The sequence below is a fragment of the Xyrauchen texanus genome, chromosome 44 (genome assembly GCF_025860055.1).
Source record: "Xyrauchen texanus isolate HMW12.3.18 chromosome 44, RBS_HiC_50CHRs, whole genome shotgun sequence".
Taxonomy (NCBI): Eukaryota; Metazoa; Chordata; class Actinopteri; order Cypriniformes; family Catostomidae; genus Xyrauchen; species Xyrauchen texanus.
The window spans coordinates 31218292-31240097 of NC_068319.1; the positions used below are offsets into that span (position 1 = coordinate 31218292).

At 37.8% G+C, this 21806-nt stretch overlaps 1 protein-coding gene across 5 annotated transcripts in view; it reads right to left on the reverse strand.

Moving 5' to 3' along the window:
* The window catches only part of LOC127636774 (pro-neuregulin-1, membrane-bound isoform-like), a 64297-nt gene that overhangs the window by 16922 nt on the left and 25569 nt on the right, over positions 1-21806 (reverse strand). For 2 of the 5 annotated variants that reach the window (XM_052117496.1, XM_052117494.1), the window contains 2 exons: positions 5238-5376; positions 986-1044 (listed from right to left, as the gene is read on the reverse strand). In XM_052117496.1, coding sequence (XP_051973456.1) covers positions 986-1044; positions 5238-5376 — 198 coding nt within the window. Of the gene's footprint in view, positions 1-985; positions 1045-1846; positions 1915-5237; positions 5377-21806 lie in introns of all 5 variants that reach the window. The other 3 variants (XM_052117497.1, XM_052117495.1, XM_052117498.1) reach the window with 2 other exon arrangements.

Below are 21806 nucleotides of genomic sequence, written 5' to 3' on the forward strand. Positions count from 1 at the left end.
TTCAACAGCATTTCTCCACATCATATGCGGTAGCTTGCAATTTTGTATAATTTTGTGAATCTGATGTAATCCAATTGCTTTTCTCCATATTGACAGTGGCAAACGATTTCTCAAAGCAGTCGAGACATCCAACTGCACAGCTGCTATTCATCTCCACAGAAACAGAGAAAGCATCTCCTCTGTGTCACTGTTTGTCATTAACTTGCTGCAAATTGTCCATTGTTGCCAAAGGTTTGCTGCAGGTTTACGGTTCACCAAGAAGAGCTGTGAACATCTGGCAAACATTTGTGGCAAATCACAAGCTCATTTGAATATGAAAATAATGAGCGGCAAATTTGTGGCAAGTTTGAGGCTAGTTTGCCAAGAACTCTTTTTGTAAGGGAAAAACAGACAAATCCTTACCTAAACCAATACCTGAACCTCACTGATAGTATTTCAAAAGTGAATTATGACATGAAAATACATTTTCTAAAGCAACTGTAATTTTGTGTCACTTATATTACACTTTCATTTCAAGTGTCAGCTTGTGTGCTCGGCTGGGCTCAAACCACAGTCTTCTGAGTCGTAAGTCAAGCGCTCTTATAAGGTGACCTACCGCACAAGCTAATCAATTTGGAATATGTGTGGTAATCTGGCATACTGAGCTGATCCTAAAGTCACAGTTCAGAAACTTGGGAGTCATTTCACCTGATGCTGTAATAGTCTAATAACACACTGATGTGAGATCTTCCCAAATGAATAACTCACGTGCGTAAAAACGGTTGAATGTCAACCCTATCTAACTATTGCCAGCTAAGCAGAATCAAACAGAACAAAACTAGATTAACAAATACTAGACATGCAAAAGAAATTGAAGAAATAACATAACAAATACTGTCTGATCTGACTAATGTTTGGTACAGAACACAAAACCAAAGCGAGAGGAGACAGCGCTGACTGAGCATGCTCCCATTCAAGCACAGACAGGAAGAGAAAACAGACGTACTGTAGAAACTGGCCATTATGTAGTTTTGGCAGCGTTCACCAGTAAATTCATCAGGGCACCTGAGAGGACAGACAGAAGTCACAGAGAGAAAAGAAAGACAGGAAGTGAGTTTGACACCCAAAAGTTCCCCACACACACGCGTGTCTGCTGTTGCCCACTGAATGCCTCGCAACAGTCCGCCTTATTTCATCATGTGCACTTTCTCTCCAGTACCGAGAGCCAATTAAAGGAATATTCCACCAAAAAATGACAAAATCTGTCATTATTTACACACCTTCATTTTGTTCCAAACTTGTATGACTTTCTTCTGAAGAATTTTGATAGAATATCATGCCAGTGAATAATGGCTTACATTTGGGTCTGTTCCTCACATAAAGCTATCGTATGTCTTTGAATATAGAGCAAAGGTCATATGGATTATTCATTTTGAAGCTTGAGAGTCCCAGTCCTTGTTTACTTTCATTTTATGAAAAAAAAGTTGACAGATTGTTTTTCATGATTTCTCCTTTTGTCACACAGGTTGGGATGACATGAGGGTGAGAAAATAATGATAATTTTCATTTTTGGGTGATTTATTCCTTCAATGGCTCAAATAGTACTAAAAGAGAGTAGTCTCTGAAAATGTCTTTGCAGTTATTAGTATCTCTAGTGGAGATGTTGGCAGAGATGACAGTAGTGCCTCTTTAGGGTCCACGTCGAATGCACGGGACAGATCCAAGGCCTGGCAGACACATAGATACATACAGTGGATAGTCATACAGAGAAAGCATTTGGAAATGGCGGAGTGGTAAAGGCAGCATGGAAACAGCAGTGATGGCGTGTGTGTTTGGGGGTGAGGGGGCGTTCAATGACTGCACATACGTTTGGGGTCTATGACTCGCACAGGGTCTGTGGATTGACAGCGGTTCCCTGTGTATCCGGGAGGACACCTGCGATAAAGAGAGGATGAACACAGCACAACATATCACAACACAACACAACAGTACACAACAACACTATACAAACACACAGGATAAACACTCCATCAACCACTTGCATTGGGTAGCTGTTGGAAAATAGTTAATGATGTTTTATTTGAATTTAAAGGAACAGTCCACCCAGTTCTGAAAATTCTGAAATGATTACAAGTGTAACATGTCTTGTGGTAATATTTCATTTGAGAGCTTTGGCAAAGGGAACTTTTTTAATAAATACATTTTTTCGTATTGGTCGGTTCCACACATAAAGCTATTGTATGACTTCAGAACACTTGGAAAATAGTGCTCAAGTCATACAGACTACTTTTATAATCTATATAGGGTTTTTTTTCTGTCATTTCCCAGTCCCCATCCTCATTCATTATTTGGAAAAGATTGGCCAGGATATTGTGAAGCAGTGCTATACTATGCTAATTAATTCACGCATTTATTTATTTGAAACATAAAGGTTCAGGGCCAAGCTAATTGCAGTCATGATCTGAATATCTCCCCTCTGATATCTATGAACACTCCTCCTACACGCACGCACACACACACACACACACACACACACACACACACACACACACACACACACACACACACACGCACTCCGCTGGAGCAGCTGTCTGTCTCAATAATCACACTGACAGATGTTCAGATGGATGTATGAGATCTAATTCACATTTATCACTAGTGAAATTACACTCACATTGAGCGGAAATGAGCGACTAAGGGAGAGCTGCTTGCCCATGCTAAAGTTGTCACCACAATGAGTGTTCTGGGTGTTTGCTAGTGTACTGCTAACCATAAGGAATATTCTGTGATCAATACAAGTTAAACTCAGTTGTGGGATAATGTTGATAACCACAAAAATTTATTTTGACTCGTCCCTCATTTTCTTTATCAAAAGCACAAATGTGTGTTCAGTGAGACACTTACAATGGAAGTAAATAGGGACCATTTTTGGAGAGTGAGAAGGCCTAAATTTGAAGCTTATGATTTTATAAAAGCACTCACATTAATTATTCTGTTAAAACTTGAGTATTATTTGAGCTGTAAAGTTAGAATCATTGTTTTTATGCTCATTTTAGGGTTTATGCTGTTATATCGTCATGGCAACAAAGTTGTAAAATTTTATCTAACTTTCCTTTCACAGATGCGATTAGTGCGTGATTTAATGACAGTAAAATCATGTTAACACACATAATGTTTATGTCTTGTGTCTATACTTTTGAAACAGTGAGTATTTTAATGTTTACAGATTAATCCCCATTGACTTCCATTGGAAGTGTCTCACTGGAACACACATTTGTGCTTTTGTAAAGAAAAGGCGTGACGAGTCAAAATTATTTGTTAAGGTATCAACATTATGCCACAAATGCTGTCGATTTTAACTTGTATTAAACCTGAAATATTCATTTAAGTGAAAACCAGCCAATCCAGCCCGTCTGGCACCAACAATAATTCATGAGATTATCTATTTAGCCAATCGTGTGGCAGCAGTGCATAAAATCATGCAGATACTGGTCAGGAGCTTCAGTTAATGTACTACCATCAACCATCAGAATGGGGAAATATGTGATCTCAGTGATTTGGAGCGTGGCATGATTGTTGGTGTCAGACGGGCTGGTTTGAGTATTTCTGGGATTTTCACACACAACAGTCTCTAGAATTTACTCAGAATGATGCTTAAAACAACAATCATCCAGTGAGCGGCAGTTCTTGTTGATGAGAGAGGTCAACAGAGAATGGTCTGACTGGTTTGAACTGATAAAGTCTACAGTAACTCAGATAACCACTCTGTACAATTGTGCTGAAGAATATCATCTCTGAATGTTATTCTGAGATGCAGGTTGGGGCTGTTTTGGTGGCACGAGGGAGACCTACATAATATTAGGTAGGTGGATTTAATGTTGTAGCTGATCGGTGTATATAACTCGGGCTACTTAGTAAAGTAATAGAGTGCTCAGTGCCCACCCACTTTTTCAGCCATCTTGGTTCAGGAAGTATTTTTCTATACATTTTTTCCATTGAAATTTCATCAAATCCTTCATAAAAGAGATGTAAGCCACTAACCAATCCAACCAGTTCTGTGGGGAATCACAACATTTAAACATTTTACTTGAAGCACAAATTATTAAAACACCGGACAGAAAGAAAAATTTACAAGACTGTGAACTTAATGTCTTTAATGAAGGAATGAACTTCAAACCCACAAAGCTCCATGAATGATGTTATTCAGGATGGCAACTTTTTGTCATGCAAATAAGGGACGCTTGAGCATTTTGAGTGCTTCAATACGGGATGTGGGTCCTCAAGCGTTTTATTGTCCGCTCAAATACAGGATGATACACGTCCCGTTCATCAAAATTTTGGCAAAATGACAGGATGTCCCGGCTAATACGAAACAGTTAGCATACCTAGGTATTTTCAAATTAAAAACAATGGACAAATATAAAATTACTGAAAAATACTGAGATATATACAAGTTAGTTTGAGAGTGTAGGCAGAGCGACTCGATTGTGTCATTCACAGTGTATTCTCTAAATGGTGGATGTTTTTTAATAATTGTTTTATTTATTTTTGCTAGACCTTTTTCAGTCTGATTATCATTCAGTGTGTGGACAGCAACTTTTGTGATATTTTGTGTAGTTCTAAACTAGGTTAGGCTATTAAACATGACTTTTAATAAATGAAGATGAAATAACACAGACTGATGGCTTCAACAGAAGCATATACCATCAATGAACAACCTCTGAGCCTTTAATGGTTTATCAATTATTGTCAATAATTAAAACCACTATGGAAAACATGAATGGGAGTTTTACTTCTGAAACTAGACAGTTGCGCACAACAGCTGCATGGTTCCAGGTATCATTTATGTCTGTTTGATAAATATATGATATGTAATGTATTATATCTTAGCAAACACAACTAAAAACATATGTTTGTTAGGAGTCATGTGATGTCTGATGGACAGCTCGATGGCTGAAATTGAAAGCTCAGAGATATAAGTCCCTGTGGAGCACAGCTGTCTGACCACTCCTGCACTTACAGTAAAGTGAGACAGAAAGAGACAGAGAGAGAGACAGAGAGAGAGAGAGACTGCAGTATTTGCTGAATGGGAACAGAGAGTCCTGAGATGCAGCAGTTTTAGTGCTTACTCACTGACTTGGACAGTAAGAGTGCTAATACAGTGTGTGGCTCAAAGCCCAGAGTATATGCGCACACACGCGCGCACAAACACACACACGCACGCACGCACGCACACACACACACACGTGCAGCTGTACCTGCAGAGGCGTCTGATGTCGCCGGGCGTGACCTCCAGCGTGAAGCATTTTCCTCCATTCACGCAGTAGTTACTCTCACTCTCTCTGCAGCGTGTCACATGACTCGAGGTTTTGGCCACGGGAGTCGTGCTGGTGGCCACTGTGGACGAGACAAAAACAATAAGTAAATGTGCTACTGAAGACTGAACCTTCCTGCAGATAAGGACATGCACGACATCCAAACGACCTTCGCAAAATAACCGCAGAATATCAGATGAACACGAGAGGGCAAATACTGCACAGACGGGATATTTTGGGTTATTGATGAAACTCATGGACTTAAAAAAGAATACAAATACACAGGGAGAAGAATATGACGCAGTACTTCTCAATCAAACAGCTACTTAATATATACAAATACACAAAGATATGGCAACATTCATACAATTATAGTCAGTGAAACTGAATTTTCTGTTTAAAAACTAAACTTTTCTTTATAAATGCAGTTTTCAAACAATGAACCATTACAAAACTCAAGCTTATACCTGAATCCTGATGTACTATGACAAGCTGAAATAAGCCAAGCTGATGCAAATCATGCACAGCTGTACATTTGAAAAGTACATTTCAAGAAACTAAAAGAAATCACAGAAAACAATGAAGAAATGTCTTCTGATATTTGTATTTTTTTTTTCTAATATCTTGATTTATTTGATATATTTAATAAATCAAGAGAAAATGTGCTCAATTTAAAGAAAGGATAACAGCATCCAATAAGATCCCTCTGTACCTGATGTTTGGTTGGGATCATTTCTGGATATATAGAAGTGCATCACTTCGATCCGTCGGCACCCGGTGGGATGAAAAAGTGTTTCCTGAGCGCTCTGTCTGGATCTAATGCCTCTCTCTGCACTTCCTGTCTGACAAAGTCCCTGCTCATCAACATTTTTAAACGATCAGCTCTACGGTAGCGCACGACGCACATCATGTCAGCAGCTGCGTCTCTTACGCATCATCAATGCAGCGCTGAGCGATCAGTCACCGCGAGTTGAGACTCTGAGATCCAACTTTTGATTTGACCATAAAAAGTGCCCGTGACAAACCGTGACAAAAAAGCCAACACACTAACACACACATCTGCAATCCTTTAGGAGCAGTCACGATTTCTAGGAAAGGACTGACAAACCAAACCATGAATCAACAGTCCATTGCATGTCTAACCACGAATCTCCCTGAGTAACTTCATGACTCAACATACTAATAGCTGAATTTGGTGCTGCAGGTAGGACCAAACTAATTCCACCAGGAAGTGAGGGTGGAATATTGATAGCCATCTCTCAGTCATCAGATTCCTCTCATGTGTGGTCTAGAATCTATGAGGCCGCATCCGGACTTCCCAGCCCTGCCTCTAGAAATGCAAGAAGTATAGCGTGGGATGACTGAACAGTGTGTAGACTCTGGCTTCAACCTGGCAGGTAATCGAGTTATTTTTGTCATGATTTCATAGGTCATGGACCCCATCAGGTGACCGCTGAAGCAGGAGATGCTCAACGTAATTCAATCTTCCGCATCTAACCTGCTGATGTTTGAGTAAACCGGCACTGCATGAATAATTGACAGCGTAACAGATTGCTTTGGGCTCGTTAATCTAATTGTCGTTTTTCACCCCCATTAAACCTTCAGCATTAGTGATCAGGCACATTTGATCATCTGACGCATCACAACGACTTTCAAAAGTGTATTCACTATAAAGTTGCACCATGTGAGCACATGATATTTCAGAGCAAATCCCATCAAATCATACAGGAATCACCTGCAATCCAGTTCCATACTCATGGCACAGCACTTGAATAGCACCAAAGTGCACTGTTCAAATTGCATTCAGCAAAGTTTTTTTGTTTGTGCCGTTAACTATTAGCATAATCCCTTTAGTAAATTGGCTGCTTAAACCACACAGACAGTGCATGTAAATAAACTAGGGTGTTAGTGAGTGCAATTCAGTATTCATGAATTCCCTCTTTAAGGAGAAAAGGAAAGTTAGGTGCATTTGCATATGTCTGAACCTCGATGAGCAAGTGAAAAGACTGTATCAAGTAGAATGACACGAGATTCATTTCAGGTCACAGATTTCAAACTGACTCTATTTGTGTGAAGCGTTTTGGCATGCTGCGCTCACATTGACGGGCACCTCGGTGAAGAGAAATTGTCAGCAGAACTGCAGGAGAACGTTTGAGTCTTTTCAAGGTGAGAGACAGCAAACGAATCATTCAACTCATGTATGAATGGATCTCTATGCATTCAGAGTCTGATGGTAAACATCGAAGATGCCATGAATAAACATGAGTGACGTGCAAAATGAGAAGAGGGGAAGTTGAATCACTGTTTTAACCTTCACGCTTGTGTTCGGGTCTTTTTAAATGTTAATTAACACTGATCTAGTCATAAAGTAGAAAAACAATCCAAGCTTTTATTTGTATTAATCTGTAAGGTTTAAGTAGTGGTTAAGGATTGGGCAGGTAATGAATAGTTGATACAGTGTTTCCATAACCTAAAAAAAATCAAGATTTTCAGGTAAATTCTAAATAAGGGAAAGTTTGTAACATTTGACCTTAATTTTCCCTTTATTAAGGGTTCATAAAGCGGTCCATAAATCACTAAAAAGCCATTTACACTCATGCATTTATATATCAAACTATCAGTTATAGCGACATGCATAAAAAGGCACCTTTCATCCAGTATTGGCCAAATAACGTTCATTATAACTAACATGTTATACATTCTTAATTAATACACTTATTTATACTTATTCATTTAATATAGTGGGATTAAAAGGAGGGATTAGTTTAGTTACTATGTAACCTATGGGAACTAGTCAATTTGGATTGGTCACTAATGTTGAATTGAAGTGTTAAGGAGCTTTTATAACATGTGAGGTAAAAATGTCTCACTATCTGGCAGGTATTGCACAAAAGACTCCTTTTTTATGCATGTTGTTAAAACATATGCAAATACATGATTTATAATGCATTTATAAATGAATAATTAGTCATTAATGAACTCCTTAATAATCCTGTAACAAAAGGAACATTCATGGAAAGTGTATACTTTAGGACTGTAACTGGCCACTAAATATTTTTTTGTTTTTCACCATTTCTAATCACATTATTGTCTTCACTAGTTCATTTTAATTGGTCCTGTGGTGTGAGAAATGCATTTTTTAAAGTACAAATATTCAATGAATTCACTCAATTGGTATGAGCTTAAAAAACAAAAACAAAAACAACAACAACCATATGAAAAGGATAAATGAATCAGCAGTGCTGTTTAAAATGGTTGTAGATGGAGTGCAACATGTCACACAGCAGGACATGTCAACTTCCCAAAACTATTTCAACAAAGTTTGCAGGTTTATTCTCATGAAATGCAGTTCCTGAAATTCTCCATCTTTGAGTCCTTGAGCAAAATGAGAAGCAGCCGAGAATATCTGCAAGCATCAGTAAGTGTTAAAATATACGCTGACTATAAATAACTGCGGGGCCGCTGCAGACGCATCCACTGCAATGCAGCAGTGCTCAGTATTTCTTATTCCCCATGTGAGTGCTGTGAAGGCCTCTGCTCCATTGATTAGGGTTCATTTCATTTTTTGCTGGTGGAAAGAAACTGAAGAAGTAGCTCTGCACAGACACGGCAAACATGCTCTAAAGCATCTGCATTCTCCTGCACTGTACCTGCGCCAGCTCCAGCAATGCAGGGAAGTACTTCAAACACATCCACTGGGAGATAAATTGGAATCTTTTAATCTGCTCAAGTATACTGTGTTCTTTGAGATGGGTTTTTAATCACACTGTTCTTGGTGTTTTGCCGTGTATCAGACTGCTGAATCATACTGCAGCTTTGACGGTGACTCAGTGAGCACTCTCAGAACACAAATCACAGGCTGTCATGGATCTTTAAGAACTTTCCATCTATATATTAAAGTTAATATTGGTCACATTTTACAGAAATGTCACAAAAGGATATTAATAATTTGTAAGTAATGAATGTACATATTTTGAAAGCCTGTATTTCAGGCTCTGTTTGTCTTGTGTTGGTTCATTCCTCTAGATGGCAGTAAGTACTAGAAAAAACTACTATTTTCCTGTATCACCTTTCATCACAATATACAAAGAGAAAGGTTAAGGGGTCAAAAAAAAATGTCACTTCATTTTGAAACGTTTTTCCCCTGAGGTCCTCTTATAATGTTAATGAAAAAAGAAATCGTAATTCACTACCATCTTCCACCCTGAACACCTGTCACATATTCCCTGTTGTCTTTTGTTTTTGTGCTTTTATGTTGAAATTCTTATTTTGTTCCCGTTTCCTGTTAGTCCTTTGTAGTTTGAAAACCAATCCTTGATTGGTTTTCCCCTGATTGTTTCCACAGGTGTTCCTCGTTCCCTTATATATTTAAGCCCTTGTTTCCCCCGGTTAGTTTGTCAGTTCTCACATGTGTTGTCATGTTCTGAGTTACCTTGTTTATCTTTTGCTTCATTAAAGCTGCACTTGGATCCTCATTCTTTGCCTGCCTCGTCACAGAGACAACAGGGAATATGTGACAATACCAAGTCTTCTTAAATTGTTAAAGGAACAGATCTAAATAAAGTCGACATTCCGAAATAATCTTCCTCTAGAAGGGGACTTCTCTTTTCCAAAAATGAAAGTGAAGCTGTCAAGCTGTTATTATTTTTGTAAATCAAACCCCATCTTCCTACCCTAAACCTAAACCTTAATGTCAAAAAGCAAATGTGAGATGAAAAACATAACCATATTCTTTGTGGTGCTTATATGACACTTTCAGCTCACGTGTCGACTTGCGTGCTCTTCAGGAGTCGTATGCCGCCCCTTTGCATCTCAAGTGCGATGATCTATCAGTTGAGATACCACGCAATTTGATTACACTCGAACACCATTTGCACGCACTGAAGCAAACTGCTTATCCTGAAAGTGGCATTCTGAAACGTCATGCAAACGTGGCTGTTTTTTTAATGCAATTAAGGTATTAAGAGAAAGTGATTTAACACATCTAGGTTTCTGTCAGAGAATGAGGCTTATGTGGTGATAGAAACGCATTAGCAGTGTCCTTAAATGTAGGTTTTGGAAGAGTGTGCATGTTTGTATGTGCTCAAATGCACCTGGGGAATCCTAGAGTATGACGTAAGAGGGAAAATGACCAAACCAAGTATAAGTGGGGGTAAAGAGAATGATGAATACACAGTACATACAAACATGGACGCTGCTTTAGTGCTTTCAGCAGCTTTGTAAACATACTTTAATTTGACATCCATTCGATCTCCACAGAAACTATTACTCCAAAAATTGACATCAATAATGACAGCTTTATACTGTTGAAGGAACGTGGTTCGGACGACAGATGTATGGCATAGTAACTACGATTTTCGGGAAACAGTCACGACAAGATAACTCCTCCAACAATTCATTGTACAATAGTAGCTAAGCAGTGAGTTTTGCATTGTAAAGGAAACGTAAAACCCCAGGTTTGGAATGACACAAGGGTGAGCAATGACAGAATTTTACTTTTGTGGGCAATCTATACCATTAAGATCAGACTGAAATGATCAGGGATGTTGTTTAAAAAACAAATTTTCAGACACTCGTAAATAAAGTTGGGATTCTTCGGAAAGATCTGCAGGTAGGGGGTCTGGGTAACTCAGCAAGTAAAGACGAGTAAAAAAACGAATTGGTCCGGCTGCTAGGGAGGGTAGAGTCACATAAGGTAACCTCCTTGTGTTCGCTATAACATGGTTCTTTGTCTCGGAACCATGTTAGAATAGCATAGACGTGCTGTGTCTCCATGGTAATGCGCTTAACAAGATAAGATACATAGATTGACATCTCAGACGCGGAGGCAACTGAGATTGTTCCTCCACCACCCGGATTGAGGAGAGTCACTACGCCACCACTAGGAATTAGAGCGCATTGGGAATTCCAAATTGGGGAGAAAAGGGGAGGAAAAAAATATAGATCTGCAGGTGCTCCACAAAGACACAAACGACAAACTTTCACCATCTTTTCTACATTGTACTATTATCATTAGTTCTTCTGGTGTTCAGAAATAATAGTATCTATCCTACTTCATCATTATTCCCTCACCATGTTTCTGAAAACTCAATAAGTATCACTGAAGTTCTGAACGAGCCATTTGTACACTTTAGTTAGAAAAAATGCTCTATTTGGACAGGGGAGAAAGTTTTGAGTTCTGAAAGTTAGAGTATGTTTTCATATTACAAAGAACTCTTTTGTCTCAGAAGATCAATGTACGAAATGTAATGGTAAAAATAGATAATGGTGCCATCTTAGGGGGGGTTTGGTGGCTCACTAAAGGGGTGCAATCGTAGATGGCAGAATCATCAGTGAAGCTTTGTGAAGTTGAGGGGCTGTCGCTGGTGTGGCGGGTACCAAAGTCTCTGAGATAAGAGCTGTAGCTACGGCGACCACATGTTTGACATATCTCTTAACATAACTAGCAGGAAATGAATGTGTGTTTTACAGTGCTCTTGTGCAACGTGTGTTTACAAAGAACACCCGATCGCCTCAGGCTGCACAAAACACCAGGAAATTCTTGTGCGCCGATTGTTCTTAAGCCCAAATAAGGGAGTGATTTCCTCTCCTAATGAACCTGTATGGACTTATTACACTTAAGTGCAGTATTTAACAATTTAATGGCATGTGCTAACAGTGTCAGTAACCTAAAGATGCTTCTCTTCTGAATAGAGAAGTGACAAACCAAGTTTTCAAACAAGAAACTACAAGCACATCACATTATACTGGTGTGAAACACACTTCAGCATCCAAACACATTTGTTTACAGATGTCAAGCAGAGAACACACGACTACTTCTCATTTTAAACTTCATTTGCATATGGCGTTTCTCACTGTCAAAGGTGCTGTAATGATTTTAGCCATTCTAACTTCCACGAGACTGAGCCATTGATTCAGCCATGCCCCCTCTTTCCAAAACACCACACTGATACCGTTGAGACCGACACAAAGCATGTACCTGCGGATGTCAAATACAACAGTAGTGAAACAGTGCCCACAACGGACAAATTATAAATCAGAATATGACATTAAGCCTCAATAATTTGCAGCAACGACAATACTTTGAGAATGCGCAAAATGATTGACAGGCAGAAGATGCCAGAGATTTTTGTTTGTTATAGAGTATAGAGCTGTCACAGAGACTGGTGAGATACCTCATGACAATGATATCTTTTAGGGAGTAGGAAAACGTTGTGCATATCTTTTCATGGAAAATCACTAACATCACCTTCAAGATAACTGACAAACTTCTAAAGTTAATAGTAATGATATCAGCATTACCTGAAGGGCAACACCATGACATTAGCTAATATTTAGTCCAATTTCTCATGTCAGCATATTAGTTTAACCCTGACCAGTTATACATTATGTGAATTTCAAAACAATATGTTTGCCATACAGAAGCCATTCAAGCGTTGTGTGAGGAACAGCCTGAAATTTAAGTCATTATTCACTTTGAATCTTCCCCTTCTCCATTTTTTAAACATATAAAATACGGTCTTGTGACACATTAGAATAGTGAATAACATAAAACCTGATATGACGCATCTCAAGACAACACTTTTGAATTGTCCACAAGTGTGAATGAGATTAAAGCTGCGGCAGTGGGCAAGATTACAACTTATATTTGAGTCTGTCCCTCACACACAGTTATCATGGGTTTTCTTCAACTTTGCACAATGTTATATCCCAGGGGTTGATTTTTTTTATTATATGAAGGTCACATAAAAATGAACTTTTGGTTCCACTTTATATTAGATGTCTTTAAGTACTTAGTACTTAATAGTTTTTTGAACTATTCTTATAACACCCGAAGTACCTGCATTTAATTAGAGGTGTAGTTAACGACGGCTAAAAACACATCTTTTCCAAAAGCACTTAACCGGTCACTAAAAAAAACAAACAAAAAAAAAAAAAAATAATTATTTACATTTCTTGTTGCACTTAAATCTGTTTTGTATACTATTATGATGATAGTGAAACTTTGTAGTATGGCACTTTTTGTACCACTGTCTCCCTAAGATGATTCGCTGATGTTCCTCCTCTTTTGTAAGTCGCTTTGGATAAAAGCGTCTGCCAAATGAATAAATGTAAATGTAAATATTAACCTTACTTCTAACCCTAACACAACCTTAACCTAAAACCTAACTCTAACTCTTAACCCCAACCCTAACAATACCGCTAAATCTACCTGTACCTCAACCTCAGTAGCAGCAAATGTGAATCTTGTGAGAATTTTGCAGAACAACCTGTACATGTACATAGTAGTTAAAGACACCTAATATAAAGTGTGATTAAACTTTTTAACAGGCCTACATCGGTTCAATTTTTGAACTTTTTAAAAGTCTTATGTATAGATTTGACTGTTTTAGCCTTGTTGTCCCTGACCCAGATTTTCAATATTAAATGATGAAAATCAATTATATAAATACAAATTATTACATGTTTAAACTATGATAATCTAAACCATTTCAATATTATTCAGTTTTTCAACATATTTCTATCATTTCCAGCATATCAAAAAGGTTTGCCCCTAATAACAATAATTATTATTTTAATTTTTTTAAGTTAGTGTTGGCTACATGTTAAACAAGTGGGCAAAGGTGTCAGTAAAAAGCATACTTGTGATGAAATATAAAATATGAAATTTTTATATGAAAGAAATGAAAGAAAGCCAAAAAATAAATAAAAATAAATAAAAGGTAAATGTCATTTGCAGAATATATTTATTAAACAAGCTGTAATTTATACAAATTATGCAAAAACGTGTGTATTTATGATACATAAAATATATCATATGAAATTAACCTCAGCAAGACAAAGGGTAATTTTATATAAAAATTAAAAAAATGTCATTTCCATCAGCGTCATTTCCAGCACAGAATTCTATTAAAATACAGAATATGAGTTGTGCTGGAAATGACACTGGGGTGGGAATTTCCATAATAAAAATGACATAAATCTCCTTTGAAGAACGTACATGAACCGTAGGACATGTTTAGTAGACAATTGAAATGAATTAGTGTGAAAAAGGTTTTAACTAGTCTTAACTTTCTAATTCACAGGACTTCAAATGCCAAAAGTAAAAGAAACACCCTCATTTGACTTGACAACTGGACATATGGACAACCTTTACACATTTTTGTATACAATGGGATGGTTAATAAATAAAGGCAGTTTTTGGTTGAACTATACCTTTAAGGTTACCATTCGTTGCATCTGCATTAAGGCTTAAAAGTCACAGATGAGTGAATTGTAAAAAGCAATCAATTCAAAGTAAAATGACATGTGCACCAACATCAAACTGAATGGCCGGATGGAACGTGTTGGTAATGTTGCAAACATGCACACCTCACTGGATATTTCTGATCTGGAGAAGGAAATGTTGGCAACGCTATTTTAGAGGGTAATATAAGCATTCCTTTACATTCTTCACATAGACTGTACATCTTTAACAGCTCTCATTTCACACATCAGCACAACACTGTCCTGACAGAACTCAACTAAATCACTCTCATGTACACAATTTGGTACCAACCACATACAATGGTATTCATTTATTCATAACCACAGAAGTTTGGTATTTATATGTTGAGGTAAGAGCAGTGAGCAGCACACTAGTGTTCAGATACACCTGCTCAGAGACACACAGAGAACTCGAACCTGAACAAAATAAACATCACAAATAAGATCTCTTGTTTCTCAGGTGTTTTACAGAGAAAAATAACCTCCCCAATAATCTCTCATGTGTCTCTAGAGTTTTCGAAATGTGTCTTGCTCAAACCTAGGGAGACATCTACAGTACCTTGATAGATTTTGGAGCACCTTAGACACACAATAAATTGTAGGAAGATTATGATACCGTCTAAGACATCTCATTTTGGCTGAATTTGAAAGGATAAGGCCATTCTATAATGCAATGCAACATGGTCCGCCAACGGGACTTTATTTTGAATTCAGTGCACATAAACAGCCATAGGTCTGCAAACTAATGTGACATGCCGTAATCATGCACTGTTTCCAATCCAAGCTAATCCAAGATATGCACAGACAAGTAACTGACAAGTAACATGTTACACAATGTAACAAGATAGTGGACCCCTGCATTACAATGAGTAAACTTCAAGACTTTTGAATTAGGCTATCATATAAATTATCTGTAGAGGGAAATACAACCCAAACCATAAAGTGTAACCCCACACCCAAAACATAACCATGATTTAAACAGAAAAATCACTTTGGAAAACATCTGGGTTCGGAACGTGACGAGGGAAGCGTATTACAGGTTTCTGAAGCGTATTACAGGTTATTTTTATTCCATAAATAAATATGGAAAAAAGCAGCCAAATTTGTTTTCAGATGTTTCATTTCTTTTGATGCCTGGATTGTATTCATTTGAAATTCTGTTTGTTGATTGGTTGGTCTCTATGGCAATAAAAGTCGTATGTTTTCGAAAGAGCCAAGCCGAACGAAGTCTTAAGATTTGACCATCTTATACAAATATATACACATCACCATCTGGAATAGAAGAAGTCATTTTTATTTAGTCTTCCTAGAGAATAGATGTGTGTTCATGCTGTGAGCAGCTGTTGTAGCGAGAACACAGAATCTCTCTTCTGAACAGAATGTGATTCGACACTCCAGCCGCATTCCAGCACTAAGCCACAATTTCAGACGGAAGTACACGGTGTGCTTTAGTATGCCAGTCTCTCTGCTCATTAGGACTAATGTGTCACTGCTTGGACAGGCACCCAAGGACAGTCTACCAGTATATAAATATAAAACCTGTTTGATAAACCTCAATCTGTGCATTTCACGTAGATGAATCAATGCAGATTTTCAACTGATGACCTGTCATGCAAATTCCTCTGATTGTAAAGCAACAAATCATTTACTCCTAACATCATAACTTGTATTTCTTCTCAGATTACTCCAAAAAATGGTATTTTCCCAGTTTGTACAGCTAATACGCATGCGTGTTCTTGAGTTGATTGACAGGCAATATCTGTATTTAAAAGGTGATTGGCTCTTTTACCTGAAAGGCTGAACTACCTATCTATATCTGTTGACCATTAGGCGTTACAATTTCTCCCATTCATTTAAATAGAAGTTGCCGTCTCTGCTAAATACTCTCTGCATGCACTCAACGCTTTTGTTGATAAACTAAAAAATAATTCTTGCTGTTGCATCACTGCATTTTTCTCTATGTAGCCCAGGGTTTATTCAAGCTGTCAAACCACAAAAAGACAAACTTGTTACTGAAAGATTACCTATACACAATGTATCATATAGCCTAGGCTAATGTCAACAATGTACACTGGCGGCCAAAAGTTTGGAATAATGTACAGATTTTGCTGTTTCAAAGGAAATTGTTACTTTTATTCACCAAAGTGGCATTCAACTGATCACAAAGTATATTCAGAACATTACTGATGTAAAAAACACCATCACTATTTGAAAAGTCATTTTTGATCAAATCTAGACATCAGCATCACTGCAACACCTTATCCTTGAGTGATCATGCTAAACTGATCATTTGATACTAGAAAATCACTTGCCATTATATCAAACACAGTTGAAAGCTATTTGGTTTGTTAAATGAAGTTTAACATTGTCTTTGTGTTTGTTTTTGAGTTGCCACAGTATGCAATAGACTGGCATATTTTAAGGTCAATATTAGAAAATAAACAGCTTTCTCTAGAAACTCGTCAGTCAATCATTGTTTTGAGGAATGAAGTCTATACAATGCTTGAAATTGCCAAAAAACTGCAGATTTCACACAAAGCTGAACACTACAGTCTTCAAAGACAAAGGACAACTGTCTCTAACAAGGACAGAAAGAGATGTGGAAGACCAGATGTACAACTAAACAAGAGGATGAGTACATCAAGAGCCTCTAGTTTGAGAAATAGACGCCTCACATGTCCTCAGCTGACAGCTTCATTGAATTCTACCCGCTAAACACCAGTTTCATGTGCAACAGTAAAGAGAAGATCAGGGGTGCAGGCCTTATGGGAAGAAACAGAAAAACAAAAAGAAAAGGTTTGGGTGGGCAAAGAAACACAGACATTGGACAACAGATAATTGGAAAAGAGTGTTATGGATCTGAACCCCATTGAGCTTTTGTGGGATCAGCTAGACTGTAAGGTGTGTGAGAAGAGCCCGACAAGAGAGACACATATATGACAAGTCCTACAGGAAGTGTGGGGTGAAAGTTCACCGGAGTATCTGGACAAACTGACCGCTAGAATAAGGATCTGCAAAGCTGTCATTGCAGCACAGGGAGGATTTTTTTATGAGAATTCTTTGTAGTATTTTAATTTATTCAAATTTAGTAGTACATTTTCACATTATTAATCTCCTGACTATACATTGTGATCAATTTTGTGTGAATTTTAGGACGCTGTATGTCATCTGCCTGCCGCATCTGGCTGACCCTCATTAACATCTACATTCAGTGCAGCCAGTGTATGTGCTCAAAATTCAAGAGGAAAACATGATGGAAATGAAGATAATGAAGGATAAACAAACTTTCACTATAACACAAGGACATTTGTGAAACAGAAGCTGACTCAAATGAGTGTGATGACTTTAAGGACAGAGGGGAAAAAACAGCATATATGTTATTTATGTGCTGAGTCACAGGATCAAACACAACGGCCATTAGAGGACACTTTACTGAACTGCAAACGTTAGGCAGATAGCACAGTAACCTTCATCAATGCCATAACTGCCAGATGTCACTTCATTCCAGCAGAATTAAATCACAGACGTTTGTCTCAGCTGGCCTCTTTCCATTACAATAATGAATTCATCAACCCCACCACCCAGTTCACAATCATGTCACCCCATGCACTCTTTTGAGTCTGTGTCTGAGAATGGGTTAACTCAAACAGACATGCGTGTCAGCAGGACTGTGATCGATGCAACAGGAATGAACCTGAACTGTTAGGTGAAGTAAGTCAAAAACTTTCTCTTATTCCAGTTTAACCATTTCAAGCCTGTGGGTTGTTTTTTTTTTTTGCTCATTTTCCATCATTTCCAAAAATGATTTTCTTTCTGAATTTTTGTCTTTTTTTTTTTGTAAAAATGTCTAAACATTCTTACAACAAGATTCATTTACTTAGCAAAATTACATAAAAGTTAAACAACATTTAGTAACATTTATGCTTATAACAAGAAACACTTATTTGTCATTCAGATAAGAAAAAACAAAACTTGATTCAAAGTGAAAACAAGTTTATTATCCTTACCCCATTTGCATTTCTTGTTTTGAGCATAACCCCCTCTAAATTGTGTTTCTTTAAAAAAAAAGAAAGAAAACGTAATATCTAATGGCATTCTGCTTCACAGGTATTTTATGTTTTATATTTTTACTGGATAATAAGACAAAAATACTCAGTAAGACAATCATTTATTTTGTTTTAGCATCCCAACTAGCCCAACACGCTAACATTGGCTCAACCAATGGCGTGAGTTTGGGGTGGGACTTTCTGTTTTATCCAACCAATGAAAGACAGTGGGAGTGTTCGTCATTACTTTTAAAAGTTTGGTGAAGCTAGTGGTGCAGGATACAGTTCAGCTTTAACAACTTTACTGTACTCTACCTTCAGCTACAGCATTATGTGGTAGATAAACTCATTGTTACAGTGTGCGGTGTTGGTGCAGATGGTGTTGAGTGTGTAATAATCCCGCTGTATCTCAAATACTGGCACTTTATGAACTTCATAAAACATTTCAAAGCATGAGCCACATGGGAAACACAAGAGAGATCTATCTTACAGTAGATTCAATCCTAAAATGAGTTAATAATAATTCTTTATTTTAACTGATCATTGGTAGCAATCATATATATTAGCATTAGCATTACATGGACACATGCAATAATGGCTGCAATTAAAAAGGTGAAACCTCTGTCGTCTGACTAAGATGAAATACATTCATTATTAGAGGAACTCATCCACTAAAAGAACGGCCTGAACTCTCCATGAACCTCAGTTAACAACACAAACAGCTACAGTGAGAGAAGAGACACGATTATGAGATGAACAGCTCCAAACATTGTGTTCATTAAAAAGAATAAAGTGAATCAGTTCCATAAATATTCTTCAAAAATAATTGGGGAAAATACATACACCAGTCCAGAGAATGTCTTTATAATACATCCTGTCTTAAGGTCAGGATATCACTGATTCTTTTGATGTAAACTCAAACATTTCCAGCATCAGAATAGTAAACTGTCTCTGTGACAAAGAAGACATTTGAAAAGGTTGTGATTCATGCTGCACTGGTCGATAAACACAGGAGACTATGGGAAGTCATTTATGCATTATTTAAGAAGTTCACAGTGCTGTGCATTTATGAGCAACATACTTGATGGGATAGAGACCTATAGCTTCTGTAGGTTTACTATCGTGTGCCTGGCATAAGCTAGAGTAATGAAGCGTCCTTAATCAATCGTGCTCACACGTGAAATACACATGCTGCTTCCGAATGTTCATGTTCTTTGAAATCAACCCCATTCTGCCAAAATTACAAGCGTAATCCCCCATCAGAGATTTTTGCATTCATTTAAATGTGATCATATTTTTCTGTGGCACTACTGAAAATAGCAACGTCTGAGCAGTGGCATTTCTAGCCTGTACGGTGCCCTGGCGAACCCCCTCTTTAGCAGCATTCAGTAGAATGTATGCTTTGTGTTGCAGATTTAAAAGAACAGACTCACATGAGTCATTCATTCAGAAATTGGAGTGCACTAGTCACACTGTACGTTTCGCACTGTAGATTCAAAATAATAACAGTTTGGCTCATAAGAGCAATTCCATTGGGAATTGGGCTACACAGGTCATGCTGTATGTTTTGCCCTGTAGAATAAAGAAAACAAATCTGTTGACATTTGTTCAGGAATAAATACAGGCTGCCCTGTATATCCAAATAACCATACATCATATAACTCAAGAACACTATTCAGTAAAAATGGATTTCGATAAATTGTTCTTTGCTAAACTAAAAACCTTATAAACAGCAGGTTGGCACACATGTACCTCATTAAGTTCCTCATTTGCATCCACAAACTGCTTATATCAGTATAAGAGTCTACTACTGAGAGCTTGTGGAACTCCCTTTTGAATTGGGCAACGTTATGTAGAAAAGAAATTTGTTTGATTAATGAATTTGTTTATATTTCACACAACTTCCAAAGATCTTCAAATCATAGAATTACTGGCTTTCGATTCTCTAAAAACGTGCTAATGCAAACCATGATGATGCACACACACACACACACACACACACACACACACACACACACACACACACACACACACACACACAGTTGTGTTTCCATGTTTTATGGGGACTTTCCATAGACATAATGGTTTTTATACTGTACAAACTTTATATTCTATCCCCTAAACCTAACCCTACCCCTAAACCTAACCCTCACAGAAAACTTTCTGCATTTTTACATTTTCAAAAAACATAATTTAGTATGATGTATAAGCTGTTTTCCTCATGGGGACTGACAAAATGTCCCCACAAGGTCAAACATTTCGGGTTTTACTATCCTTATGGGGACATTTGGTCCCCACAAAGTGATAAATACACGCTCACACACACACACACACACACACACACACACACACACACACACACACACACACACACACACACACACACACACACACACACACACACACACTTGTCTCTTTATATGTATTCTGTCTCGTCCCTTCATCTTACTGCCTGTGAGTTTTAATCAGGTTCAGAATCACTTTGACTGAAGTTTCCTTGTCAGTTAGCTGACCTACTGTCTGTTATTGATTTAGACTGAAATTACCAACACAAGCAATTGAATTTCCATTTCAGACATGGACAATTGATCACAGCACTAGCGGTGGGATGGGCCTTGAGTTTCCCAACAGCTCTCAATTCAAGCAAAGTGTGCACATGCAGCCAAATGAGATGAAATGCTGAGGTGAAGCCAGGTTATACGTTCAAATCACAGAAGAATTCTGAGCAGCGGTCAAGATGAAACCACATCTGAAATACTGAGTTGAGCTGTTTGATAGACAAATAACTGTAATGTGTCAGTATTTAACATATGCAGTGGTCTATAAGGCTCAAATACTGAGGTGAGGTGAGATAATCCAATCTTTCAAACAAACATAAGTGAATATCTCTACTTCTCCTTGTCTCAGAGAGCAGAACCCATCTTAAATAAATCTATAAACTATATCTGCAGGATAATGAGCTCTGAAAGAAGCTGTTACAATCATATGACCATTATTAGACTCTTATAGTGTTCAGGAAACTCTGTTTCTCTTGCAGGATGATAGTGCAACCACAGCATCACTGCACACATCTAAAAGTGGCAGAGCTGCATGAAAATTCAGGAAAAAAAGGAAAGGGGGCAGGGGGTGGCTGGAGAGTGGAAATTTGGCAGCCTCCCAGCCTTTTTTATTCTTCAAGCTTTCAAAGTCATGGTGGAGA